This window comes from Anabas testudineus, chromosome 17, assembly GCF_900324465.2.
Source record: "Anabas testudineus chromosome 17, fAnaTes1.2, whole genome shotgun sequence".
Classification (NCBI taxonomy): Eukaryota; Metazoa; Chordata; class Actinopteri; order Anabantiformes; family Anabantidae; genus Anabas; species Anabas testudineus.
This window is the reverse complement of record NC_046626.1, coordinates 14,526,822-14,553,918: the sequence shown is the minus strand read 5'-3', so window position 1 is coordinate 14,553,918 and position 27,097 is coordinate 14,526,822. Positions and strand designations below refer to the sequence as shown.

The 27,097-nt window shown below is 40.0% G+C and overlaps 1 protein-coding gene across 1 annotated transcript in view; it reads left to right on the top strand.

Annotated features, from left to right (window-relative positions):
- The window catches only part of egfra (epidermal growth factor receptor a (erythroblastic leukemia viral (v-erb-b) oncogene homolog, avian)), a 37,081-nt gene extending 10,200 nt beyond the window's left edge, over window positions 1-26,881 (top strand). The window contains exons 2-28 of the mRNA XM_026373948.2: window positions 8,007-8,158; window positions 8,728-8,914; window positions 9,050-9,181; window positions 9,272-9,340; window positions 9,522-9,640; window positions 10,016-10,157; window positions 10,631-10,747; window positions 11,121-11,247; window positions 11,336-11,409; window positions 11,497-11,584; window positions 11,731-11,927; window positions 12,072-12,204; window positions 12,642-12,732; window positions 13,380-13,537; window positions 14,399-14,437; window positions 14,588-14,732; window positions 14,983-15,105; window positions 16,686-16,784; window positions 18,036-18,221; window positions 18,428-18,583; window positions 19,703-19,778; window positions 20,602-20,748; window positions 21,218-21,315; window positions 21,423-21,590; window positions 23,644-23,691; window positions 23,823-23,916; window positions 24,683-26,881. Coding sequence (XP_026229733.1) covers window positions 8,007-8,158; window positions 8,728-8,914; window positions 9,050-9,181; window positions 9,272-9,340; window positions 9,522-9,640; window positions 10,016-10,157; window positions 10,631-10,747; window positions 11,121-11,247; window positions 11,336-11,409; window positions 11,497-11,584; window positions 11,731-11,927; window positions 12,072-12,204; window positions 12,642-12,732; window positions 13,380-13,537; window positions 14,399-14,437; window positions 14,588-14,732; window positions 14,983-15,105; window positions 16,686-16,784; window positions 18,036-18,221; window positions 18,428-18,583; window positions 19,703-19,778; window positions 20,602-20,748; window positions 21,218-21,315; window positions 21,423-21,590; window positions 23,644-23,691; window positions 23,823-23,916; window positions 24,683-25,026 — 3,509 coding nt within the window. The 3' untranslated portion in view covers window positions 25,027-26,881. The remainder of the gene's footprint in view (window positions 1-8,006; window positions 8,159-8,727; window positions 8,915-9,049; window positions 9,182-9,271; window positions 9,341-9,521; window positions 9,641-10,015; window positions 10,158-10,630; window positions 10,748-11,120; window positions 11,248-11,335; window positions 11,410-11,496; window positions 11,585-11,730; window positions 11,928-12,071; window positions 12,205-12,641; window positions 12,733-13,379; window positions 13,538-14,398; window positions 14,438-14,587; window positions 14,733-14,982; window positions 15,106-16,685; window positions 16,785-18,035; window positions 18,222-18,427; window positions 18,584-19,702; window positions 19,779-20,601; window positions 20,749-21,217; window positions 21,316-21,422; window positions 21,591-23,643; window positions 23,692-23,822; window positions 23,917-24,682) is intronic.
- Window positions 26,882-27,097: the final 216 nt, after the last annotated feature.

Below are 27,097 nucleotides of genomic sequence, written 5' to 3'. Positions count from 1 at the left end.
CCGAGCTTTCCTTTGCAAATTAAATTGGTCATACCATTGGCAAGTACGGCACAACATGTAACAATATACCCCTTCACGGTGTTTAAAATGATGAGATATCCTCAGCTGTACAAACTAATTCCCGTAGCTGCATTTGCCCCTTACTCCTGCCCTCTGCCAGTGCAGATGAGAAGGAAAATACTCATCAGTGGATTTAAGGGCCTGTTGATGTGTATAGCAGAGGTAAAAATGGTGAGTAAAGGCTGAGCAACAGAGTAAATCTTACTAACACAAACCCTGGGGCTTTAGTGTAGTATTCCTTTTATGGGGTCTCTCTCTGAAGGCAGAGTTGCTAGAGACATGACTAAGGCAGTAACAGAGTTGTTGGCAGGCAACACACTACAAAAACGGCAGTCAGACCTACACAGAAATAAAGCCTCTCAGCAATTGGGCTAAAAATAAGAAACCCTTAAGCAGAAAGCACGCCTCGAAGAGCATCTATCTCCATTGTTTAGATGAAGTGTGAAGTCCAGTGAGTGAGAGTTATCTGTCCTCTGTGCTCCAACCTGGGCCTGCTGCTCTGCGCTGGGAAATGCTTAAACCAACAGGGGATTCCCGAATTGCAGCTGTATTCTCCAGCTGGAATGATGTGTGAAATGTGTGGGTTTCTTTGCTTGTCCTTTGTTGTTGTTCTTTCTCTTTCTCTCGCTTCGCCTCTCTTCCTCTGCTCTTCTTTTCCAGGCATGGCTCTGTGGCAGTTGGCGGTGGTGGGGTGGGTGGTGGTAGGGACTATGAGCAGTGAGTTAGCAGCAGCAGCGCTTGCCGCCCACTGCCTCTCCAGTCTTCCTCTCCAGCTTCCTGTGGGATTCGAGAAGACTATGGTTTTAACAGGGAAGGAGAGGGAGGGGAAAAAAAGAACAGTCTTGGCTAGAAAGGGCTTCAATAGGGAGAATGTCTGGATCTTTAAGAGGAAGTGGGCTGTGTGTTGGAACATTTCAGGAGAATGGTGGGTGCATTATTGGAATTTAAATGGAGCTGGGGCTGGTTGGAGGTTGTGTGAGTTTTGGGTAACAGGAGTGGGATTGTGCATTGCTTCTACAGAGGAACAGAGTTAATGGACTTTCCAACAGGACACATGGGAGAATTGTCTAACTTAAGATCTGTACTGCTATATAATTTGGGCCATCATGTTGAGACCCACTTATGTTGGTCACAGCTGTAGCATAATAAAAGTACAGCTGTGTTTTACTAACTCCAATAAATCTTGGTGCTCAGTAATTAATGCCGCCATTAATGCATCTTCTATAATTTATGGTTTATTTATCTGTTCTGTTACATGTGTCACTATTGGGTAATGAAAACAGCAATGACTATAGAGATAAATGTGCAGTATGTTGATTTTTAACAGCAGTAGCTGAAACCATTACCAGCATGAATACAATGAAAGATCCTCTTATAAGCCAGGAAGTGTATTATTAAAGAATATTTCCTAAATCACTGAATTTATTCACAACATTTACATAAAAAGCATTATATCTCATACCGTCTGTGGTATCAAAGTTATAGATATATTTTACCAGATATTGAGAAATTAGCTTTAAGATTTTGGGTGACTCTCTTGAAAGGGGGTGTATATTTAGGCAATTGCTTATTTTCAGTTCCACATTTGAATTAATTTATATTATTTTGTAGAGATCTGTTTTTACTTTGCCATAAAAGGGGCGTTTTTGTAAAACATTCAAGTCATTTTGGATTAAATATTAATATGTGAAATACTTTTTATAGGCCAATATAATATAGGGTGATCAGATTTTTACAAGGGAAGGAAAACATGTTATCCTACAGGTGCTTATTTATCCCAACAGATGACAAGGATATTATGTGATGTCATGTTTTAGGTGACCTGACAAATAGAACTTGTGTCGTCAAACTCTTTTCAATTCCTGTGGGAAGGATCTCGCTTCATCACTGCTAAATGATCAACTATGTTCACCAGCTGGCTGTTAACCTTTGCTGTCCGCAGTTGGAGGCTGAGCAGGTGGTGCACATCACATCGTCTTTGCTGAAAAGCAGCTGCCTAATGCAGCTGGAAACAACACTGATGAGATGTGAGAGGCAACTAAAACAGTGAAGTTTATGGGATGGAAAACCAAAACAATGAGCTGAAAGAGACTTTAAAGCCCTTTAGTTAAGAGCTGAGGAAATATGGTTAAGCAATATGGCAAAAATATCCTTTTCAAGCAGCATCACTTCATATTGGTTTTAAATACCAGAGACTACTTTTAGAACTTTGCAAGTTTATTTACAGTTTACAATTAAACTAATATTCATATCTTGAAAAATATATCCCTACAAGTGCAACTACCCCTAGTTGGAACTAAGTTCTTCGAACAGTCATTTCCATAAAAACAGACACATTTTGGTATTTAACCATCCATTTTAAAAGACACACTGTTTGCAGGTTGGAAAAATAATAATGATTCAGTTAGATACCCTTAAGAATGTAAGAAAAATATGTTTATTTGCTCCTTGGCTGAACCAGTACTGTATCTATATACTATATATTAATTTAAATCTAAGAATGAATTTCCTCTGAAAGTCTAAACTGGCTCTAGTTTGTCGACTAGACATTATTGTGGACTAATTTATATGCCTCGTGGTTTTGGAAATGCTGATCACAGTATACAGGAGTGTGAGTATACAGGCTGTATTCCTGTGTTTGTGCAGAACCTAAATCCACAGTTTCCTCACACTGAGGTGCAGAGTAAACATTATGATGGGTCCAGCCACAGGTATCTGAAGTGTCTCACTGCCTGGTAGAGAGCACTCTTCTGGAGCGAAGAGTAAACATCAGCCCTTTTGGTCTTTATTTGGTCACTTTGCTGAGCTTTTAGCAGACTAAACTTCACTGACTGTGCTCAAGTTCAGTCAGGACCAGCGGCTCTAGGCACAGGGGTGAACTGTGTAGCAGACACATGACTTATTCAGTGGGACTCTTCATTTGCTTGCGTTCTACAGCTGTCTGCTCAGAGTTTGTCCCCTTTGTTAGCCTTTAGGTCAGCTATGTTCATACATCAAATGTGACACTTTACACCCCCTTTCCACAGTTTGACCCCTGCATCCAGCCGCTACATCTACCACCTCTGCTAGTTAAGCCACAAATCACCCTCCTTTTACTTCTCAGTTTCTTTTTTGCCCTCTCACTTCCTTTCCTTTGGTTTTCTTCCTCAAATAGTACATTTAGTTATATTTAAACTGTCCTCTTGTCCTCCCCCCTGGAGACGACAGTCAGCTACCATATAGTTCAGCATCGCAGGATAGCCGTATGAAGCTGACCCTGTGCAAAGATCAACTTCCTGAGATGTCAGAGGGGCTTGTGTTGTTGCATTCACTGGGGATAGGGAGGGAAAACGGGGAGGGGGTAGTATCCTCTGGCCCCTTTTTTCTTTTCTGAGGCCCCAAGATGTTTTCTCAAAGGGATTGATGCATCTCCCACGCAAAGGAAGATTGTGTTTCCCCTGTACAGAGAGCAGGATATCAGGAATTTTTAAGTCTAAACTACAAAGTACGTTGAACAAATATAGCACACCAGCACTGAATGCACATACGACTACTTGCCCTGCTGGCTTTGTCTTTATATGACACGCGATCCATCTTCTTCTCCTGAATCTCAGCCAGGAAGTATGAGCTGAATGCACAGAAAGCATAAAGGAAGCGGCTTTTTTCCCCCTACACTCACAGATAGTGGGCTGTGGGAGATTTATGCTGCTATGAAAATTTTAAGGTCTGGAAATCTGAGTCAGTGCAACTCCAAGGATCCCTGAGTCTGTGTGTGTGTGTGTGTGTGTGTGTGTGTGTGTGTGCCTTACCGTATATTTCACATATGGGGGGTTAACCGTAATTCACCTCTAAATAGGGGAATTAATCTTGGCATCGATTTGTTATCAGCGGAGAAACACTGCAGATTGAATTACATAAGAGACTTTGCTATAATGCTGTTGACTTAGAGAGAGGAATAAACAAGTCATGTCAGTTAGCATTGTTACTTCCCTTTAATTATGTATAAGGTTTCAGATAATGTCATTATCAGACTCTGGGAACGGTGTAATTGAATTGCAGGTAGTGAATGAGAGGAAGAGAACGCGGCAGGGTCATTTCTGTTGCTTGTAAAAAGGTATAAAGCACGATGATTTAAATGTATAGTAGATGTACCAAAGGAAACCATTAGATGGGTTTGAGAAGTTGTTGCAGCGTCCCAGGAAAGTTTGGTTTGTGTTTGTGGACATTCACCATTTCCTCCCATGGCAAGGAAAATATAACTTTTCATGCAGACATGAAAATGAGACCTCAAAATGTGAATTTGTGGCACACTTTGACTGTTTTCCTTTGGTTGGTTTTGGTACTTAACTATGAACATTTTATCTTACTGTGTTTGGTTAATTTGTCTCAAACGTTTACTGTAAATTTTGTCTGCCGTGACTTTGGTTTTATACCCTGCTTCACTTGTTCCCCTTTTACTCTGTCAAATAGGTTTATCAGCTCCAAAGTTCAAAGAAAATGTTTACAATGTGCTGTTTGGGGCCATTAATGCTTATGTAATAAAAAAAGGTGGACTTAATAATAGTACTGATTAGTTTATATGTTACTCTGTTATGTACACACATCTGTTGCATGTCTGTCTGGAAGACAAATCCCACCTGTGTTGCTCTTCCTGATGTCTCTTCCATTCTGTACTTATCCAGTTTAAGGGTCTAAAGACAGGGGCTGTACCACACTGTGAATATCCAATATTGACAATGTGCAATCTAATGTAACAGACCTGCATAAGTGTTTTGGAAAAATGATAACACAGACACAGACAGACACAGTTTTTTGATGCTTAATCTGTACTTTGTAATGTTGTTCTGTTGGATTGCATCATATGGTAAGGTTGTTTGTTTTTCACCTTTACATACAACTTAACTTTAACTTCTAAAAAAAATTTTGAGCTGTTATTTCAAGCACTAAGTGTTAAGATCTGAGCAACATTTCTCTGATTTCCATCTTGAAGAGGTTTCCAGGCACAATACAGATTTTACCTGACAGTAGCTTCTCTGTTCTCAACAGTGTGGTCTTTCATTGAAATCCTAAGAGGAATGCATCTTGAATTCGAAACTATGCTGCCTTTTGGGAAAACCGTTGTTTTGAACCTGAACAACAAGTTAATTATCTCACATAATAAGCTTAGACTTTTTCTTTTTTGTAGTTTCACAGATCCTATAGCCTCAAGAAACAAATATCAACCCACACACCCTTGACTTCCAACACTAGTCCCCAAGTAAACATCAAAAGATTCATTCGCGACTGCACATAGCAACAAGCTTAGATGACTAATGATCGGGTTTATCAAGTGTTTTGTCTTTGCCTTGGTTTGACTGAGTGCTGATCGTTGCAGCGCAATCCAGGGTTTTCTGCAACCTGTACATGCCAGTACACACAGTCCCATCCACACATGCACACAGTGCTGAAGGTGAGATATACTGCGCCAGACCTGCCACTCCTTACTCCTAGAGTTACCTCTTGGACAATTTGTGACGTCAATACAGCTGGAGGAAGTGAAGCAATAGGTAATTAGTCTTTGTCACAGTATCAATTATGTCACTGTGGCCCTACCCTACATTTATGCACAGTGGAGTTAGTAAGCTGTGTTTTTAATATGTTTGATGAGTCAAAATTGAATCAGTATGGAAAACTCGGGTTTCTGGTAATTTCCAGTCTGTGTACTCCAGTAGTCACTAGCTGTTGTCTGTCTCTACTAGCAGAAAGGTAGTCGTGTTGCGCAATATTTTATGACATATTTAAGTTATATGGGAGTCATTTTCCTTTCTAGAAGGCTTGGTTGTTAGCAGAAAATTGCCACCGTGAAGCCATCTTTCAGTTATAACTTCAATATTTATACAGCCTCACCTTGTTCCTTTCTCGTGTGTTGCAGCCTGATGAGGAAGTCCGTTTATAGTCATAGAATATCAGGTCATTTATCACCTCCAGCAGGGTTCTGAATCAGGACAATTGGACAAGGAACATGTTTATGCAGCTTGTTGTTCAGCTATACTGCTGCTTGCTTGAGCAATCAACGGACTTTCTGTTTTTCTTCCTTGTGTGCCACATAAGTATAAACTTCAGTTAAAGGAAGTTTGAACCTTAAGTCACCTGCCCTATTTTGCCCTTACTGCAAAATTATAAATATTAACAGAACAAAGCATTCAGACAGGAAGCAGGCTGCATGTATGCATCTGGAAGGTATGCATAGATGCACTGCATATGGCATAACAACAAACCAATTAACCATAATCAGCATACCTATTAGCAAACAGTCATTTGGGATGTTCAAATCAGGTTGATTAATATTCATGGCTGCACAGTCATGACAACCTTTTTGTTTATTACAGTTTGGTTTCTCGGTCTGAGTAATAATTAGGGGGCTAATTACATCTCACATGGATCCTCTAATTAAAATGGTCAGCTTGCTTTTCCTAGTCTGCCTCTGTTGCCTGGGTGTTGGGCTGCTGGACTGCAGGGTTCATGTCAGAGAGATCCCTCAGGGACAAGCTAATGAGGAAGAAAAAGAAAAAGGGCGGGAGACAGCTGTTAGTGCCCAATTCTCACTGATTCTCTGCCCCTTGTTGTTGGTTTTTGTGAATTCAGCACAACAACACGACCAAAACGTACAGTAGAAGAGAAAAAGTGTGACGTATTGGCTTCTGATAGCAGTTTGACTGAGCTAAAAGATAATTTTCCTTCATATTGGAGAATCAAATGTGCCTCGGTGCAGTTAAATTAACTGTTGTATACCGTGTTGTGAGGTGTGTCTCAAAACTTGGAGCGCATGCTGTGGCTTTCTTTGCAGTCAAGAGCAGACACGTTGTGGAATGTGACCCAGGAGACATTACACCAGCACCATAATTTCTACTGTAATAAACGGGAGGATAAATCTTTTGTTTTTCTGCACCTATTACTCAAGTTAACCTAGAAATTAAGACTTCAAAGAGGAAAATCAGTTTAATGCCCACTGGTACGTGTCTATATATGTGTGTGTGTGTGTGTGTGTGTGTGTGTGTGTGTGTGTGTGTGTGTGTGTGTGTGTGTGTGTGGGATGTTTGCCTGCGTATTGGAGGGGTGTCAAAGCGATAATCAGTTACCTCTGTCTTCAATGCCAGTCAGAACCTGTCTGACCAGCTCAGGATAACTGAACAGAGGAAGATGACCTGATCTGTTAAAACACAGGTCATCACTTATCAGTAATACTATCTCCCTTTCCCAGACATTTTATTGCATAAAACCAGATGGGTTATGTTATTATTACATAGATCTGTGAGCCTCTGTATTAGTGTGTTTGTTGGTATTAGAAATATTAGATCTACACTAAGCCTTAGTGACTAAGGTAAGTGATGTTGAGAACTTCCCCTGTAATCACTTATACTTACTTAAGTTAATTCAGACCAAAAATAATTATGAGATTTAGACATGCGAAGTTCCCCCAAGAGACTCACTCGCCAAATCCCATGGAATCTGTGACACACCAGTTCACTTCTCTGAAATGAAATGATGGGCCTGGAGATTCTGGTCACAGTGGTTGTTTTTAACAACTACATAGCAGTGGAAAGACTCAGACTTTTGCCAGAATAAATACAGCCACATCACTTTGAGTCATGAGGCAAAACTCGCTTTGTCTCTGAGATTTGATTCCTATTGTAGATGCAACCCAGATCACTTATTTTCACATGAAAGCTAGTTATGACTGTGCAGGCCAAAATTCACAAACAGACACACATACCAACAGAAAATCAAATCGAGCCAGTGTGTTACATAAGCAGTGGATGTGTCTGACTGGCAGCACCATGGGCCTTTTGGCGATAAATGCTTTTTTTTTTTTTTTTTTTGTGACACCTCTGCAGTTCCAGATGATTTATAAGAAGTGTGCATCGTGTGTTCTAAGCAGCATTAAAATAAGCATGACAAATTCTCATATTGTGTGTCTTTCCCTGCAGTATGCCAAGGCATTACCAACCGTTTAAACCTTCTGGGTTCCAAAGACGACCACTACCTTAACATGGTGAAGACATACAGCAACTGCACTGTGGTTCTGGAAAACCTGGAGGTCACCCATATGGAGGACCACCGTGACCTGTCCTTCCTCAGGGTAAACACTGCACTGCGTTAGCAGCAGGGGCAAAACATGCACTTAACAGATGTGAAAAGGTTTCTATTATGTATTTTTATCTGTAGGATTCCACAGTATTTGGTGACGTGAACCTAGTTTGTCAGATAATCAGTGTCCTGGATCTGCAGGCTCTTATCGCTTTAACACAGATCATTAAAATCAGCAGAGTCCACAGTGACAGATGATTCACATAATAGTGTTTATAACCCTCTTGTTGGAGCTTTGCTTGAACTCCAGCTGTAACAACTAAGTTGCGAACACTGGGCAGATGTGATGAGGGACCACACACGCGTGCATGCAAGCTTGCACACACATAGAAATAACATACAGTCTGTAGAAATCATGCGATCAAAGATGTCATTCCAGCTGGGGATCAGGGGAGACGTATCAGCGCCAGCTGTTCATAAGTTATAGTATACAGTGAAACTAAATAGGATTTTAGATATGCATTAATATTACTGTCAGATTTTGTGATGTGATTTGAGAATCCTTGACTTTACACGTCAGCTTCTTTGGTTTACAGCCAGTTTTGTTTTTTTCTTCCACAGTCTATTGAAGAGGTGGGCGGTTATGTTCTTATCGCCCTCAACACAGCATCTAGGATTCCTCTGGAGAACCTGCGCATAATCCGAGGTCATTCGCTCTACGAGGGCGAGTTTGCCCTTTCTGTTCTTGCCAATTATGACAAAACCACAGGTCAAGGCACCAGTGAACTTCTCCTGACCAGCCTGACAGGTCAGTCCGCCTCAACATTTCCATGACAAAGTTTTGCAGTTTTGTAGTATAAGTACTGTATAAATATTTTATTATTGACGTGTTGTAAATTGTATTGTGTCATTTTATCAAATTTACGTTATTTTACCTTTGCAGAAATTCTTAAAGGAGGTGTCAAATTTGGGACCAACCAGCTGTGTAATGTGGAGACAATACAGTGGTACGACATTGTCAACAGTGACGGCAAACCTACCATGGAGCTCCCACTCGCCAGCAATAATCCCCTTTGTAAGTAACACATTTTACAGCAAAAACCTAAGAATGTCAAGGATGTGAAGTACTGTAAGCATTTACTCTGTTGTCTCTGCTGTGTTATAGGTAAAAGATGCGACTCAAGCTGCTTCAATGGTTCATGCTGGGCACCTGGTCCTCAGAACTGTCAGACGTGTAAGTTTTAATTTAGTTTTATCATCAAAATTATATGTATTACTCTGCTATTAAGGAAACAATGGATTTTATTAACATATTCACTGCAGCAGAAAGGAGAAACAAAAACCACAAAATCAAAAATAAATTACTTGCTACAACAGGTTCAGGTCCACTGACTTCGTTCTGTTCTTATTTTCAGTAACAAAGCTGAACTGTGCGCAGCAGTGCTCTAAGAGATGCAAAGGACCTTCACCCAGCGACTGCTGTAACGAGCATTGTGCAGCGGGCTGCACAGGACCACGGCCCACTGACTGTCTGGTGAGAAAAGGCACCTTTATATGCTGAACAACAGTAATAATATGATCGAGGATATGGGGAAGAGACAAAGTTGAACACCAAAATAAACTGCATGTTTCATATTGCATTCAGTTTGGATGAGACGTCTTCTACTAAACAAAGCCATCACTCAGCAGCATCTGTTTTTATTAGCAAACGTATTATTGTTGGTTTCAGTACCAATGAGACATAAAACTGCTGATTAAATCTTTCATTTGGCAGTGCCTCGAGTATCAGAGCAGTCTGCTCTCTCTCTGAGGATTAAGCCAAGGCTGTGATAGAGGAATGCAGTGTTATCATTAGTGTGGGGCTCTGTTTTGGTCCCAGTGTACTGAATGACTGTTGTTTGTGCTGCAGGCCTGTCGGGACTTCCAGGACGATGGGGTGTGTAAGGACTCTTGCCCAGGCCTCATGCGCTACGACCCCAACCTGCACCAGTTGGTACCTAACCCACATGGAAAATACAACTTTGGAGCCACATGTGTCAAGAGCTGCCCGCGTAAGAACAACCAAATGTTACTAAACCTTTTATGTTGCTAGACATTTAGATTTTTAGTGTATTAAAAGAAAGGATGCACTAGCTGTTTTAAAAGCTAAGATAAATAAAAGGGGTTGGCTTCACTGGCCAATATACAACACATTATGCATGATTACAAGCTTTTTCCACATTGTAGTGTGTTGAACAAGTGTCCAGGTTGTCGTTTAGGGTTGTTAGACATTAAGTGGTTATAGTTTGTCTCAGTTTAACTATAAACTGTATGAACAAAGAAAGGAAATTATTAAGTTCCAGGTTGAGTTAATGCAACAACTGCATTAACTGTCTCATTTTAACTTATAAAAGTCTGTCCCAGTATTACCCCGTCTATACTGTATGACCCCACAGCATCGTTGTGGTTATTCTTTTTGCTGATTGTTTTGATGAAGTTTCTGTGATTGTGATGTGAAGAAGCGCATATTTTGCAATCATTTCAGATAACTATGTCGTGACTGATCACGGAGCTTGTGTGCGGACGTGCAGTGGTAACACATACGAGGTGGATGAGGGAGGAATAAGGAAGTGTGCCAAGTGTGATGGGCTGTGTCCAAAAGGTATGGGGCAAAGCTGTCACTGTGCAACCTGGAGACGTAATTCTGACTCATACACTATATTGTACATAATATAATACAATTGCATTAGTGGACTGTAATTAAATACGTTTACTTAAGTCCTGTGCATTATTACATTTTAAAGGTTCTTGAGTGCTTCAGTTTCATGACATTAAATCCTAATGTAGATTCACAACTTTTAGTGGCCAGTATTGTTTTTGACATTTTTTGACATTATTATGACGCATATGCTTGTTGTTTTCCACTTATTCCAGTCTGTGTGCTAAGCTAAGCTAACCACATGCTGACTGCCATTATACTGAATGTATGAAAACAGTTTTTAAACTGATAAGTGCTTTTCTTAAATTGTTTATAGCGTGTAATGGACTAGGAGCGGGAGAACTCACTAACACCATTTCTATCAATGCCACCAACATTGACTCATTTAAAAACTGCACCAAAATCAATGGGAATATTGCCATCATCCACACATCGATTTATGGGTAAGTCAAACGGCATTGTTTGCCTTTATGCCCGTACGTTAAATCAACTCTAACTATTAGCCTCTAACATCTTTTTTTTTTTTTTTAGGGATCCATTTACTAAAACACCAAAGATGGATCCTGCCCAGCTTGACGTGTTTAAGACAGTTAAAGAAATTACTGGTAACATTGTGTAAAACATGAGTAATGCATGACACAATAAATGCACACTGAAGACTTTCACAATTAACAAACCATTTGTTGCTTCAGGATACTTGTGGATTCAAACGTGGCCAAAGAACATGAGCTCACTCAGTCCCTTTGAGAATCTGGAGATCATTCGAGGACGAACAAAGCGGTATGTTCCTTGTAAAGACCCCCTGTAGATTCACAACCGCTGGATCACAAGGCATAAATTTGTTTCTCATGAGCAGACTATTATTTAAGGTGGTCATAAAATCCTTCCTGACTTTTCTTCCTGTTCCACTTTTTTCCCTGTGATAGTGGGAGCCGCAGCGTGGTTATCATTCAGCTTGATATCGAGTCCTTGGGCCTTCGCTCCCTCAAAGAAATCAGCGATGGAGACGTGGTCATTGTTAGGAACCAGAACCTGTGCTACACCAATCAAAGCCACTGGACACGATTCTTCAAATCAAACAGCCAAAGTGCTACCGTAGAAGCAGCTAATGCGGCCACTTGTGGTAAACTCAAATTTGTTTCCCACACGATATCCAGTCAGACACTTGTTGTTCTGTTGTGTGACTAATATAGTAGTTAGTGCAGTTTTAGAATTGGATAATTGTGCAGGAAAGATCTTTATCGTCAGATTGTACGTTTGTTTTCAGCTCTTCAGAACAACACTTGTGACAGGAAGTGCACCTCAGACAGCTGCTGGGGGCCAGGCCCGAACATGTGTTTTGCCTGCCGTGACTACAGCCGTGATGGGAGCTGTGTTGACTCCTGCAACATCCTGGAGGGGTAAGGGAGGAATCTAGGCTTTACTGACTTTTAAGCTCTGAAATGCAGTGTTCCTTAAATTAGACAAGCTGTCTGAGCATCAGATCTGTGTGCTGTATTGTCCATCAAATCCGTTTTCATGCCATGAACATTTCCAGACTATGACATTAGATGAGTTAGGGGATTTGTTATTGAAAGTAATGCTAAAACCAAATAGGATCCAAGGTATTTTGAAGTTAAACCTCCAGTAGATCCAAGACAAACATTGTCGCTGAAATGGCACATTCATTCACATCTGTTTATCTTAGCGGATCTCTGTCAAACATTGAAGTTCGACATGCTTACAATTTAACTTCTGCCCCCAAAAAAGGGAGCGAGAGTTTCACTTCACATGTAACTGTTTGAAATGAGGAGCATCTACAGGGAGAAGTCTCTCAGCTTTTTCACTGTTTCTGCAGGGAGCCGCGGGAGGCAGTCATGAATAAAACCTGCGTGGAGTGTCACCCCGAGTGCCAGCGCATGAATGGGACTGCAACCTGCAGCGCACCTGTACGTGTGTCATCAACAAATGAATTGTTATTACAAACATGCATAAAGAAATCAGCTATGTGGAGATGATTTATGAATCTTAAATGTCAACAATAAATGTCATTTAGAATCAAAGAGCACCACAAATTACCCAGTATAAAGTCAGTATTGTTAGTGTTATAAATATCTATCAACAGAAGCCTTAATAGACCATAATGCAGTGCAGCCACAAGACACGTTGAGTTTTGAGTATGAGGTGCGGCTGTGTGATCTGTCTTCTTCTATATGCGTATAATCCCATATTTAATAATAACAACAAACATGTTCAGGCCCCTTTTTTTCAGGTATGTAATGCAAGTCTAGGAAATTTGGGCCATCAAGTATAGAAGAAGACAAGTTGAGAAAGAGGCATAACAAACAAAAGTATTAAATTACAGAGTTTTATAGCAATAAATGTTACAGAGGATTGAGTTGTACTGGCCTAAACTAAAGTGGTTAACATGACTGGGTGGTTTTCATCGCTTTAACATTTGCATCTTTATGAGGAAGATGGATTCAGCTTGCTTTGAGAAATTATTACTATGAGACAGAGTGGTGTACATAATATTTACTACTCGGCTCAAGGGGGTTATAAACATCATGAGTCTTCTTATTTTTTTTACTTTCAGGGTTCTGGAAACTGTACTAAATGTGCCAGCTTCCAAGATGGACTGTTCTGTGTATCTCGCTGTCCCCAAGGCGTTCCAGGAGACGACGACACGCTAGTGTGGAAATACGCAGATGAGATGAAAGTGTGCCAGCTATGCCACAAAAACTGCACTCAAGGGTAAGGCGCATTGTTCCGACAAACTGACAACTGGCGCTCGATTTCCCTGTGTTGCAAACATTTATCTGCGGTAATGCTCATGCAGTAACTTGATCCTAGCCAGAAGGATCAGCTGTGGTTCTGTTAGCACAGAGCGGAGCGAGATCAGTTCCAAACATGAGGCCGTTTTTCACTGAGATAAATGTTGAAATTGGACAAACTTGTGGAGGTCTTGAAGACAAAGTTAAAAGGGCCATAGCTGTGTTTTTGCATTGTTTTCTATTCATTTCTCTAAGAAAGGCGAGTGTAATGGCAAGATAAGGTTTATGTTGCTACAAGTCACATGTACCAGTTTTGTGTCTCATCCTTGGTCCCGCTCAACCCCTGTAGCCATTTTCATACATGAACCATGTCTGGAGAATGGTAAATGAGAAGTATTTCTCATACTATTTTAGTGTTGTGCTGAGTAGATCGACTAAAAGGGAGTATCTTCAGCACGCCCACTCGCACATGGCCTCAATTGGACATTAGTTGGACTTTGTACTAAGGAGCTGGTTGGGTAATGTCCTGGCCGACTGACATTTGTGTCCTCACACACAGATAATCTGGGTAATATCTAGAGAGGCTCTAGTGCATGTCTGAAAACTGCTCATAATTAATTTGCCATATGTAGTGCAGATTTCAGACAACCTATATAGTTTTATTGACAAGAATCCGGTTTTCATCCTGCTTGTGCAAATAACAGAGCTGTTTTTTCATTTAATCAATGTGTCAACAGTGATTGGTGGATACCAATAGCACAAAGCACTTCCCTGAGTGGTGAATTTGTGATATGAAAGCAAACTGATCTGACAGATTCTTTTTTTATTTGTTTGTTTGTAGGTGCATTGGGCCTGGTCTTGAGGGCTGTCAGATTAAATCGTGAGTAAATAACACTGGTCGACTGTGCTTAAGGATACATTTTCTCTTCCCTTATTAGACATTAAATCACTGTCGCACCAGGCGAATAAAGTCCCACATGTGCTCTGTTTTCTATCAGCACTCTTAAATCAGCTCCTACCTGTCTTTTAGCCATTCTGGTCTTTCCATGATTGCGGCTGGTGTAGTTGGTGGGCTGCTGGCCGCTCTTATCGCAGCCCTGTCTGTGTTTGTCTTGGTTCGCCGGCGCTACATAAAGCGGAAGAGGACCATGCGTAGACTCCTCCAAGAGAGAGAGGTAAGACGCAGAAAGTCACAGCTTGTTTGAAGACAAGGTGAGATGTTGAAAGGTGTTGTTTTTGAGATGTTAATATCAGTTTACAGATGCACGCCTATGCTATGTGCAGGTGTTGTAATGGCTACCTGTGTTATGTCATGGAAAATTGAAAGTGCAGGCATTAGTTTCAAATGTTGTATAAGGAATTCTATTTTTCTTATAATTGCTATTGAATATTAATCTGCATTTTTGTGAATTCATTTTTCCCCAGTTGGTTGAACCCCTGACTCCCAGTGGAGAGGCACCAAACCAGGCTCTGCTGCGGATCTTGAAGGAGCCTGAATTTAAGAAAATCAAAGTGCTGGGCTCAGGAGCTTTTGGAACTGTTTACAAGGTAATAACACGCCCCAGGTTTGTGTGTCAAAACACCTTGTTGTCAAAATTTCACTGCACTGCTGAGCTTTGCTGAAGTTCATGAGTACTGTACACTGTATGTGCCAAGTCTGCATAACCAGCACTTCAGTGGTGTCAGTGTTTTCACTACATCTACATCTGTTGTCAATTTTTCAATTAAAAGACATTTTTAAGTTGCCAAGTCATGCATGACTGATGTCCTGTTCACTTTTGGTGCTCTCTGTCTGTGTATGTGCTGCACTTATATTATTAATTAAATATGGTGGATGCGTGTTTTCACACTGATGCTGTGGGAATTTGAGACTAGAAGCTGCACTCCCCAAGCTTAGGAGTAATGCAATAACAACTGTGTTTTTGGATTCAAGTTTGGATTTCAGTTTTAGCTTTAGACTATGAGAGGCTAGACATTTATTTGAAGGCCACTGAGGGTTAACATTTGGTTATACTGCTATAATTAGGTTTAGGTTGTGACTAGGATAAAGGTTAGGTATTTAGTTGTGAAGGTTAAGGTTAGGTTTTGTCAGAGGAGAAAGAAGGTTAACATCTACAGTTTAGTTAAACTACCAATATAATGCTATAAAAATGTCCTATTAAATAAAGATCCTACATTAATAACTTTAATAGATTTAAAAAGGATTGAAAGCATTTTATAATAAGTCTCACCCTTTTTTCTATATGAAATACAAACAAAAACATGAAGTGCAATAAAAAGTACAAAATTACACATTTTATAATATAGTATGAAAGACTGTGTATGTGTATGTGTAAGTGCGGTATCCGAGGACCTACAGTAGTTTTTTTACCGTTGGTCTGGAGTAGAGGATACATGTTTGGGTGCTCTAGCCTCCTGAGACCCTGTAATTCATTTTTGTCAGTCAAACTTGAATTCTTGTATAGTTCAGATTTTTCCAAATTGCCTCTTTCTTGTCAACCACATTTTGTTGGGGAAACCAGTAAAAATATATTTAAGGCATATGATTTTCTCTTTGATATGCAACTTTTGCTTTCTTACTGACGCATCTTTACTTAATATCCTTTGTAGTGGACATCGGGGGTTTTTTTCTTTTGCTTTTAACACTGGTAGCTGTGGTAGGTCTGCTCCACAGGAGGAGGCCTGTGTGGCCTGTAGTTTCACTGTGTTAGGAATGTGTGTTGGTGAAAGTAAAGCATTGTGAAACATGTAATGCAAGTACAGTGCCATAACTGTTTTGCACCTAACTAAGTTTTAGTGGGTTATTGGTTATATTTGTGCGTTGTCATCTCTGTGGTTGTTCCAAAACTTTTTCTTGAACCTAGATTGCAAAGTAAAGAGATGAAGTCACAGTGTCCACTACAATGTTTGACATGTTAAATAAATTGTCATATAAGGTGTTTTTTTTTTATCTAATAGACTTATCTAAAAAGTAATGAAATATACACACATCTGTTTCTCTGAGTTCCAGGTGGCTACATCAATATTTGTAATGATATTGTATAATTAGTTCTTGTATTCACATAGGTTCTCTTGATGATTCACGTGTGAATAAAGCCTGTGAAATAACAAAGTGTGTGTCTGCACAGGGCCTGTGGGTTCCAGAGGGAGAAGATGTGAAGATCCCAGTGGCCATCAAGGTTTTGAGGGAAGCTACATCACCAAAAGCTAACAAAGAAATACTGGACGTAAGTTTACTGATTTATGTGGTAGTTTTTTGGACTCCAAGCGCACACAAATACTGAGTCAGATCTAAAACAGCAATTCATTCAAAATGTTATTTCCTGAACCTCTTCAAAGAAGTGTGTGCTATGTGGCACAGCACAGCAAAATGTGGGAAATAACTGTGGAAATATGAAAGTTAGAAACTCTTTTACACCTTTTTTAAGTAATTGTCACACTATTTTGACTTTGATTTCAATGGCTCACAAGTGCTGGATGTGTTGCACAAAATGAGCAATGCCTGCCAGATGTCAGATTCATTGTAATATAACCTGTAATTTATAGCACATGCAACTCATGCAAACTAATGGACCTGTATTTTTCTTGTAACGGAGAATGTGTCCATGCAGTGACCCTTATGTGGGGGATGTTGGAAATTCAGTGGACGGCTGTGTGTGTGTAATCCAAGGCTGAGGTGTTCTGGAAAGGAATGCAGTCCTGAGAAAGCAGCCTATTCAAAATGCATTTAAAAAAAATGCTGAACGTGCATCTCGGATCCTGTGATGCTGAGCCCTTAGTCACTGTACATCTGGATGTTGTGATGGACAAACATAACCTCTGAAGTTCATGGCTTGAGGGCAGAATCTTGCTTTTTCAAGCATAAGGCTTTTTTTAATTGCTTCGGAGCCTGCCAGAATTACAGAGCACCTAGCAAAGAAGTGGTTATTTACTGAATAATGTTACTGTAATAGCTATGTAGAAGATATTTGGGATACATTTAATGCAGACATGGCAGGAAACATGCTAAATAAAGCTCAAAGTGCAGCAACGGTAGGAAGCCTTTTGTTGGTGGCCAGTGCGGATTATCCCCATGCTTTTTTTTTAAGACGCTTTTCTGTTATGACAACTGAAACTTTCCACTTTGAGCTGAGCCAAATAAATTACAGTTGGCTGAGTTTGCCTGCTGCTAAGAAACCTATTTCTCAACACTGGATATCTCCACAAATGTTCTGTTTCTCAAGCTATCAGTTTGCAGGATAAACGCGGAGACCTCTACAAATATTGGTTCAATAGAAGATGAAATACTCCGTTAAACATTTTACTCAAAAGGACAATTTCTGTTTTGTCTTTGCACCTTTAATTCCTCAATATGAATTATACTTATTTGTTTACTCCATGCACTAGAGAAGGGGTTTGTTTTGTTTGTGTCACTGTTGCAAATTATATTGAACATGCAATGACAGAAAACTTGTTGTACGTCTGTGTGCACACTGCAGGAGGCATATGTGATGGCCAGTGTGGAGCACCCCCACGTGTGCCGCCTGCTTGGCATCTGCCTGACCTCCACAGTGCAGCTCGTCACCCAGCTGATGCCCTACGGCTGCCTCCTGGACTATGTCAAAGAGAACAAAGACAACATTGGCTCCCAGCACCTGCTTAACTGGTGTGTGCAGATAGCCAAGGTAAGAGACGAACCTTGTTAAGGCGTCAAGTTACACAGCATGGTCTAATCAATGGGTCCAACCTCTGTGGGGCTGTATTTCAGCACTTTTGTCATGTGTGTTATCACGTCAAGCTAAGTTCCCATATTTTGACATATCAGACAGCTAATGAAAAAAAGCAGTGCTGTTATGCAATAACCTGTACTTCAACATTTGTTTGACAAAAGGGTATGAACTACCTAGAGGAGCGCCACTTAGTGCACCGTGACTTGGCAGCCAGAAATGTCCTGGTGAAGACTCCTCAGCACGTCAAGATCACTGACTTTGGTCTGGCCAAACTCCTGAATGCAGACGAGAAAGAGTATCATGCAGATGGAGGAAAGGTTGGTTGGAGATTCAAGTAGTTTACATTCTTTAGGGTGATCATGTCTGTCCAGAAAATGCCTACAAGATAAAAGAACTTTACTAAGTTACCAGAATACTAAGACAAAGGTTGTGCCCTACCACTTAAACCTATGTTTTAGATTTATAGTTACTAATTATAGTTGCACATAAGCAAGGTTGTTGTAAACAACTATATTTGCGTCTTTCAAATACTAGGTGCTGGTAAGACAGATGATTTTCCTTTGCTCAGAGTCATGAACAATGGTATTTTTGTACTTGTAGTTTTGCTCTAGATTTTACCTTATGTAAGTGTTGTGGTGTATAAATAGTTCTGTCAGTGAGCAGAGTTCTGAGAGAAATGATAAATAAGTTCCATCTCTTATCAAGACTTCTTTGAATGAAAGCCCAAAAAACCCACAAAAAACTGTATAGTGTCTATATTTACTCTATGCTATTACCCTTAATATCATAAGTCCCTTTTTTTCAAATCATGTAATAATAATCATAATTCGGACCCATATTGTAATAAGATATTCACTATCAGTCCACAGATTTTAATGCTTGTTTGTATCAGACAGACAGATGTAGAGACTCATCAGGCCCGAGCTGAACTGCCTTCATTCTGTTTAGTTAAATGCATTGCTATTCTTAAACGTGCTTTTAATTAAACATTACAGGACAGTTTTCCAGACAGGGATTAAACCACGTCGTAGACTAAAATAAAATTGAGTAGAGACAGTTATTAAAAAACATATTTGGTGTGGGACTCAACTTAATCCTTGCACAGGAAACCGTCCCAGAAATCATTATTTAAGCTCTGTGTGACGCACTTTCTCCAATGAGAGCATGCTGCCTCTCCTCTTCTCTACATTAATTTACATTTCTAAAATTGAAATTAAAGTTAAACATTAGCATTTTCATTACCAATGAACCATTAAATATGAATTTTTGAGTTGCAGCTCTGCACCACTAGGTGCTAGTGTGTTGCTGGCTTGTAAAATGCTACCTTTCTTTTTAATAACATAAGAATCAATGTACAGAATGATATTTTTATTTACTATTAATATTTTTAATATTTATTTATTAGTTGCTTTATATTATTATTATTTATTTCACAGGTACCAATTAAATGGATGGCTCTTGAATCTATCCTGAACAGGACGTACACACACCAGAGTGATGTATGGAGTTATGGTAAGTCTTGCCCTTTATGTTGGCCCTCGACGTCCCCGCCACTCATTATGCAGATTGATTTTGAATCCTTCCGATATGTAAAACAGCTGGGCTTCTGTATTCCTGAGAATTGGTGACAGCCTCACTGGAGAAATATTTATTCAGTGCTAAATAAAGTGTTTTACCAGCAAGCCACACAGCGAGGCCATGTCTTCTTGAAGATACAGAAGGGATGTTGTTTTTGGATCTAAAAAGGCTCGTCAACATTTTGAGAAACAAATGAGAGGAAAGAACATCTTGCTAGCATCTGCGATATTTAGTACACAGGTAGAACACACCCACACACACCAGCAGCCTCAGATGGACAATGTCATGCCAGGCGAGATTTTTGCCTTAGCACTCATAAACAGTGCTTCCAGCTTGAGAGGACACACATGCAAAGAGGCCTGCACACACACACACACACACACACACACACACACACACACAAACAAAGATAAAAACCGAACACAGCACAGCCTTCTCGATTGGGCTAGCTTCCAAATCTTTTCCCGAGGGTTTGATCATACCTTCTCAATATGGCAAAAGCATCAGCAGGCCCTGGCAGAACTGACGGGCTTCCTTTCCTCATTTTCCTTTCTTCAGTTCCCCAAGCACAGAAATGCATCCTGCTTACTCCCACTTCTGCAGGCAGAGCCAATTTGTCAACATAGCTATTTTGATACTGTGTGATACTTGAGCAGCTTACAGCCTGTCACCCTCATTTCTTCTCTCATATTGGGAGCGAACAAAGTGAATGGCAGCTCGTCAAACTGACACATACCAACTGTCGTCCTCTCTGTAGGTGTAACAGTCTGGGAGCTGATGACATTTGGGACCAAACCATATGATGGGATTCCAGCCAGTGAAATAGCCAGGGTCCTTGAGAAAGGGGAGCGACTGCCTCAGCCACCAATCTGTACCATAGATGTCTACATGATCATGGTGAAATGTAAGTTTGGTGGGAGGCTGATCTGTGTTTCTGTTTGTCCATATAATAACTTTGAGAATGTTTTCTAATACTTAATTCTTCATAAGCTCATTTTAACACAGCATTACATTCTACTTCTATCATTTAGTTGGTTGCTAAGGTAGTATAGTAAGTATTGTGTTGTTGCAGTTAATTTCTGTAAGTAATATTATTATATACTTCCACATATTTAAATATTTCTCTGTTTCTAGATGAAAATTGACAATATCTTGGTCAACCTGCTCCTTAAGAGCCCCCCCAGATAACACATGAGCTAAAAAACTCCAGAAGCAGAGATATTTTATTACAATTATGGGAAAGGGAAGTTTAGTATATTTACTTCCCAAACGAGAACCATCAGAAGCGAGTTGAAAATCGATAATGTCGCTGTTTAAAGTTTCATTTAGTTAAATCAGGTTATCTTGATGATATCTGCCTTTGTGCCTCACAGGTTGGATGATTGATGCAGACAGCCGACCACATTTCCGGGAACTAATAGCTGAGTTTACAAAGATGGCACGGGATCCTTCCCGATATCTTGTCATTCAGGTATTCCCGAAATTTCCTAACTGAAATCTGCAGTGCATTTAATGATGAATAACAATAACACATGAAACACAAAAAAGCTTAACAGACAAATCATTTTTCTATTCCAGGGTGATGATCGTATGCACCTGCCAAGTCCCTCAGATTCTAAATTCTACCGAAGTCTGATCAGTGGGGAGGAGATGGAAGATGCTGTGGATGCAGACGAGTACTTGGTGCCACAACGTGGCTTCTTCAGTAGTCCCAGCACCTCCCACACCCCGCTGCTTCACTCCGCAGTAAGCTCCTTTAAGTATAAAATACAATGAAATGTTTTAGATTAGGTATACCTGTCCCTCTGCTTCACTATCTGAAGTTACTTTTGTTGTACCATAGCTCACATTTATTTTCCTCCCAAAACCACTTCTGATATTTCACAATAACTTTGAAGGATGACTCATTTCTGCTATGTGGTCAGGCATTTAAAATACAAAAAGAATGCTATAATTTAAAGACATTTTTAACTCTAAAAGCCAATAACGCCCCATACTAGGGGTCGTAGTTAAACTTAAGGTTCGACTTAAGGATTTTGCTATAATAACTCTACAGTATATCTTCAACAGAGAGGTGTAGTTAAATGTCATTTATATGTTCACCTACTCTGTTTTTAATTACATTGTACAACAGTTCAATTCCAATCAAAAAAACAAGGAAGAAAATTAAAGAGTTAGATAATTGTACACATAGAATAAAGCATGCTGTATGCACCATACAGTATTTCCATTTGAACTATAGCAGCTACTGACCTGGTCCACACATTTATTTGTAAAGTAAAAAAAAAAATGACAGAAATCTGAGATGGAGTCAGCTCAACTAAAACAGAGTAAATGTGCACGTGTAATGAGGCGCAGGTACCTTCACCACACACACTCACACCAGGCTTACTGACTCTGACCTCGCTATCCAAACAAAAGCGAAAGAATTCCAGCTGGTTTGGAGGCAGGGTTGAATTTCCCTGAAAAAGCACCATTAATTGATTAAAAAAAATGGCACCACATGCTTCAGCAGTTGCACGCTTTACCATCATGCAATCAACTGCTTGAGAATCTAATTGAGCTATTTTCACTGTGTTTTGGGAAAATGGGATTTCTGCATAAATCATTATTGTGTGAGTCAAGATGGGGGAAAAAAAATAATACACACAAGGTCATTTTTTTTAAGCTTGTTGAAAGCAATTAGCTTTCCCTTCAATCAGCAGAAGCTGTTGAACTGAGCCTGGATGACCGTGCACCATGGAGAGTCGGGCTAATTGCCCCGACTTGAACCAGTCGCACCCGGCCTGAACCCTTCTGCCCTCGGTTGGGCTCATTCTATTTAACTCTCACCACTGGGACTATTTCTCCACTTCCTGACCCCTACCCACTCGCCCTCATCATCATCATCCCCTCCCGCACATTTTCTCCCAGGTGCCCTTTGATTGATGAGAACAGAGCAACGAGAGCTCTTGTTGCTCAGGTTCACTGAGGGCCATGCGTAGGTCTGGCTTTTCTACCTGGGATCTTTGCCGGCCACTGACAGCCTGGTTATCCTACACAAGCTTTCATGTTTGATTACCTTTGCAGGCAACTAGGCAAACTTTTTCAAGTGTTTGTCCAACAAAAGCTTAGCACATGCCTGCTTTTGGAATATAACTGCTGCAGCCTGGCCCGCTAAGGGTCGAGAATATTTTACAGATGGCTGCTCCTTCAGCGTGTTTAATTTCCTTTTCTTGTTGAAAGTAATTGCATTGTCACAGCTGTCACTGCTTTCTCTTTATTCACTCAGTTTCCATGGTTTAACGCCGTTTGCATTCCTTTGACTCAAGAGTTTGACAGACAGAACAAAGCTTGTCAGATTGCCTGAATGAATATGAAACTGATCAGTGGACGTTTATTTCGATGCTCATCGGTTTGTACTCAGATGACAGCTATGGTTCCTCGGGTAATATAAAAACGTTACTATCACTGTTCTAAGGAAACGTAGTGTCCCCTGGTGGGCTTTAAAATAAATCACAATGCCTGTAAGAAACATCCAGATAAAAAAATAATCAAAAGCAGTTGGAATCAAAGATAACCAAGGAGAAAGATAACAAAATAAAGGATTTACCTGAATCAAAACTTAAGCACTGATGGCCAGGTTTGTCGCGTGTATTGCACTGACATTGCCTGTTTAGCTTTGGTTGTTAACCTTTTCTCAGTGTCTGACTTATGCGCAATAATCTTGAGCTGGCATTAAATGAAATCTAATGAATTATTAATTACCTTGCATTTGCTGTGGGGGTGTGATATTAACTTCTGTTTATCTATTTTGCAGAGCCTCAACAGCAGCATTGGAACGTGCCACAGTAGAACTGCCTTATTAGTAAGTGAAAGCCAATCTCTCTCTCTGCAGCTAGAACAAAATAACTTTCCCATTTGAACTGAATTATTTGTGTGGTTTTTACAGAGTGCCACAGCTTTAAAAAGCTCCGTTTTTATTTTTATTTTTTACAGAATGGGTTCCCGAGCTGTGACGGAAGCGCAGTTCTTCGGTACATTCCTGACCCCACTGACAAACTATTAAATGATGCCTTCCAGCCAGCTCCAGGCAAGTATCCTCTGCTGTTGCAACCCCTCAGTGGTTCTACTTTTTTATGTGTTCAGTAGAGCTCTCCTGTGTCCCACTGTGTGATTCACTGAGGAAAAGGGACATCTAGTGGACAAGAAGCATACTGTTTCTCATTGGGGCAGCAGGATGGGAGAACATGCTTTTTACAATAGCATTGTAAAAGCCAAAATCTTTAGTCTTGGCATCTATACCATGGAATGTAAAATGAATACGAATTAATGAATGATACTGTTTGTTGTGGTCAAATGGATTTTTTACTGCAGTGAATACAAAAAAAATATTATTTTAATGTCATTTATATTGCACAGTAACAATTACTTTTAACGAAGCACTTGTAAACTAAATTATAACAGATAATGACACCAACATTGTTGGGTTTTCATTTCATACATAGGAGACTGAGACTTTTAAAATTAGTGAGGAGGCCTTTAGGTTGTCTTCAGAAGCTACTGTATTTTATTTACAGGCCACCAGATGTCGCTGCACCTGAATAAAGCTGAACACAGATTTGGCCTTTGGGAGCTGATCAGCAGAAATTTATAATTCCTAGTTAATAGGCTAAAAATGCAAAACCAGCAGTGTCCTGTTTACTTTTTACTTACGTTACTCCAAGTTGCATCTTCTATTGAACAGTAAGCATAAAAGGCAAAAACATGCAAAACTACTATAGTGGCCCATTACAACCTGAGATATGCTTAGTGCAAACCTGTCTCGTATCCTTGCTAAAGTACTGGCTTTCTTACAGACTACATAAACCAGAATGGCGTCTCAAATATGATGAACCCCGTCTACCAGCACCCGGGTCCTCCTCGCACTTTCCTTCCCACCATCTCTTCAGAAGACCCAGAGCGAGAATACCTGAACTGCTTTAAGAACGGGTTCAACGGGCCCGAGTACCTCAATGAGATTTCATCCCCTGCCATTATCCCGCTCACTTCCAACGGCACAGTCCACAGCATTCAAACATACCAGCCGCAGAACAGCATAGACAACCCCGATTACCAACAGGACTTCACTCCCACCTTCAAGACCCACACCAACGGACACATCCCAGCAGCAGAGAATGCAGAGTACCTGGGCCCGGATTGAGGACTTAGTGAATACTGAGAAGAAATAAGAGACTACTTCTCTTTCCATTAAGAAGGGGCACTGATTTGTTGGCACAGCTAAGTTGTACCACTCACTATTATCCATACTGTGTCCTGAGTCAGGTGACACTTTGTGCAGCTTTTTGTTTGTTTGCATGCTGTCATACTTGTACAACCTGTCTCATTCCAAAGATTTTACATTATAACCAAACCAACTTTTTCATGACGAAAGCGGGATCAGTAGCGACTCATACATGACTCAGTTGATCTGAGTGTTGCAGGACCAGATACATTCCGTCCTGATCTCCAAACCCCTGCAGGTTCCGAAAGCCTCGGATGTGAAAATCTCTAAATGTTGTGCACAAAATGCTGTATGTGATCCAAATGTGTTGGAGGAGGAATGCTATTTAAAGGATGGAAATGCCTTGTTTTTTTTTTTTGTTTGTTTGTTTGTTTTGTTTTGTTTTTTTTAGAGAGAGACAGAAGCTCTATTGCAGTGAACAGAAAATGGCAGCTCAACCCAAAATACAACTAAAGGTACATGTGTTGTACAGTTGAGACACAGTCAATAAACAGTATTGATATGTTGGAATTTAAAGGGGTTGACGTTTGTGCACTCACTCGATGCTGATGTGAAACCTCAGAACATTTCTCTGCGGTGATGTAAAGACGATTGAAGGGAGTTTTATTTTAGTATACAATACTAGCTCATCTGTTGGGGTTCTCAGAGACCTGACGACACTCTTCCTGAAGGATGAGTCAATGAGGAAACAAGATATATAGAATGTATCAGTCAGTTTAATGGGGAATACTGGTGAATTAGTATCATTTAAATGTGTTACCTTTATGATTTAGGACAGTTCTGTGTGTATTATAAATCCTGTACGTTGCTTTTTCTCGTCAACTGAAACAAGAGAATAGAGTTTCCTGTGCCCCCCGATGCGTGATATCACACCAACTATGTTGAGAATGTGATGATAAATACAGCAAATGTGATTGTGGTCGTATTCGCACTGCTGTGTTTTGTAGCTGAAAACCTGCAGCACTCTTTTAACATGAATCATATTTGTGTGGACTCGGAGCTTTTTATCGGTGTGGCTTATTGGTTAGTGCACACAGGAAGCTCTTTTGTGGCAGTGAGTGATTACTTCTTATAGATGGTTTATTTTTAACACCCCTGACTGTGAAAGGAGATTTTTTTTTACTCTTAAGCAGCACATTAACAGCTAAAACATTACAGAAACGTTAAAAAACGATAGCTTCCGATGCATTCCCATAGAGTTTTTATTTTAGTTTATTGTTCGAAATGCTGGTTGAATTTTCTTAGGTCACGTTAGAAACTCTGTTTGAATTTTTAAATGTAAGTAGCATTTCCCTGTAAATGAGAGACTATTTCAATGACTTTATGGCACATCAGAAAGTGAGAATATTTCTGAATTGAATGCAACTATATTATTTCCAGGAGACTTTTCCTTAGTTGATTTGTTTTTTAAATTGTAATCAAGAGTGTATACGGTTGTTTCACACAGGGTGTTGACACCACGTCGATGAATCTATCTGCTCCTAGCTTCAAAGTCTTGTAGTGTTGCAAGAGCATTAACTTTGCAAATATAATTCCTAGTTTTAAAGGAATATTCTATTGTAGCAAACTGTAAACCTACTTTTGCAGATTTTACACAGGTACATGTACAGTACAGAAAAAGTGATTATGTTGTAAAATGCCACCCCCCCAAAAAATAGTCACCTATAATTTATCTGTACAATGTTTTGTCACATCATACATGAATATGCACTTATTCCTATTTGTTGATTATTTCATGCAAAAGTGAATATGAATAAATCTTCTTTTTTCTATGGAAATGCTTCTGGGTTGGTTTTTCCCTCAAAGCTTAAATGAGAGAAAGGAGGGGGGGGCTCTGTGCATGTGGTCAAAGAGCTTCAAAGAGCCACTTGAAGTACGCGCGTCATTTCAAATAAAGGTTTGATGAATAAGCAGATGCTTAACAATTACATTTATTACAGATTAAAAATGCTCTGACAAACTGAATTTGACTCAAAACTGCAATTTACAA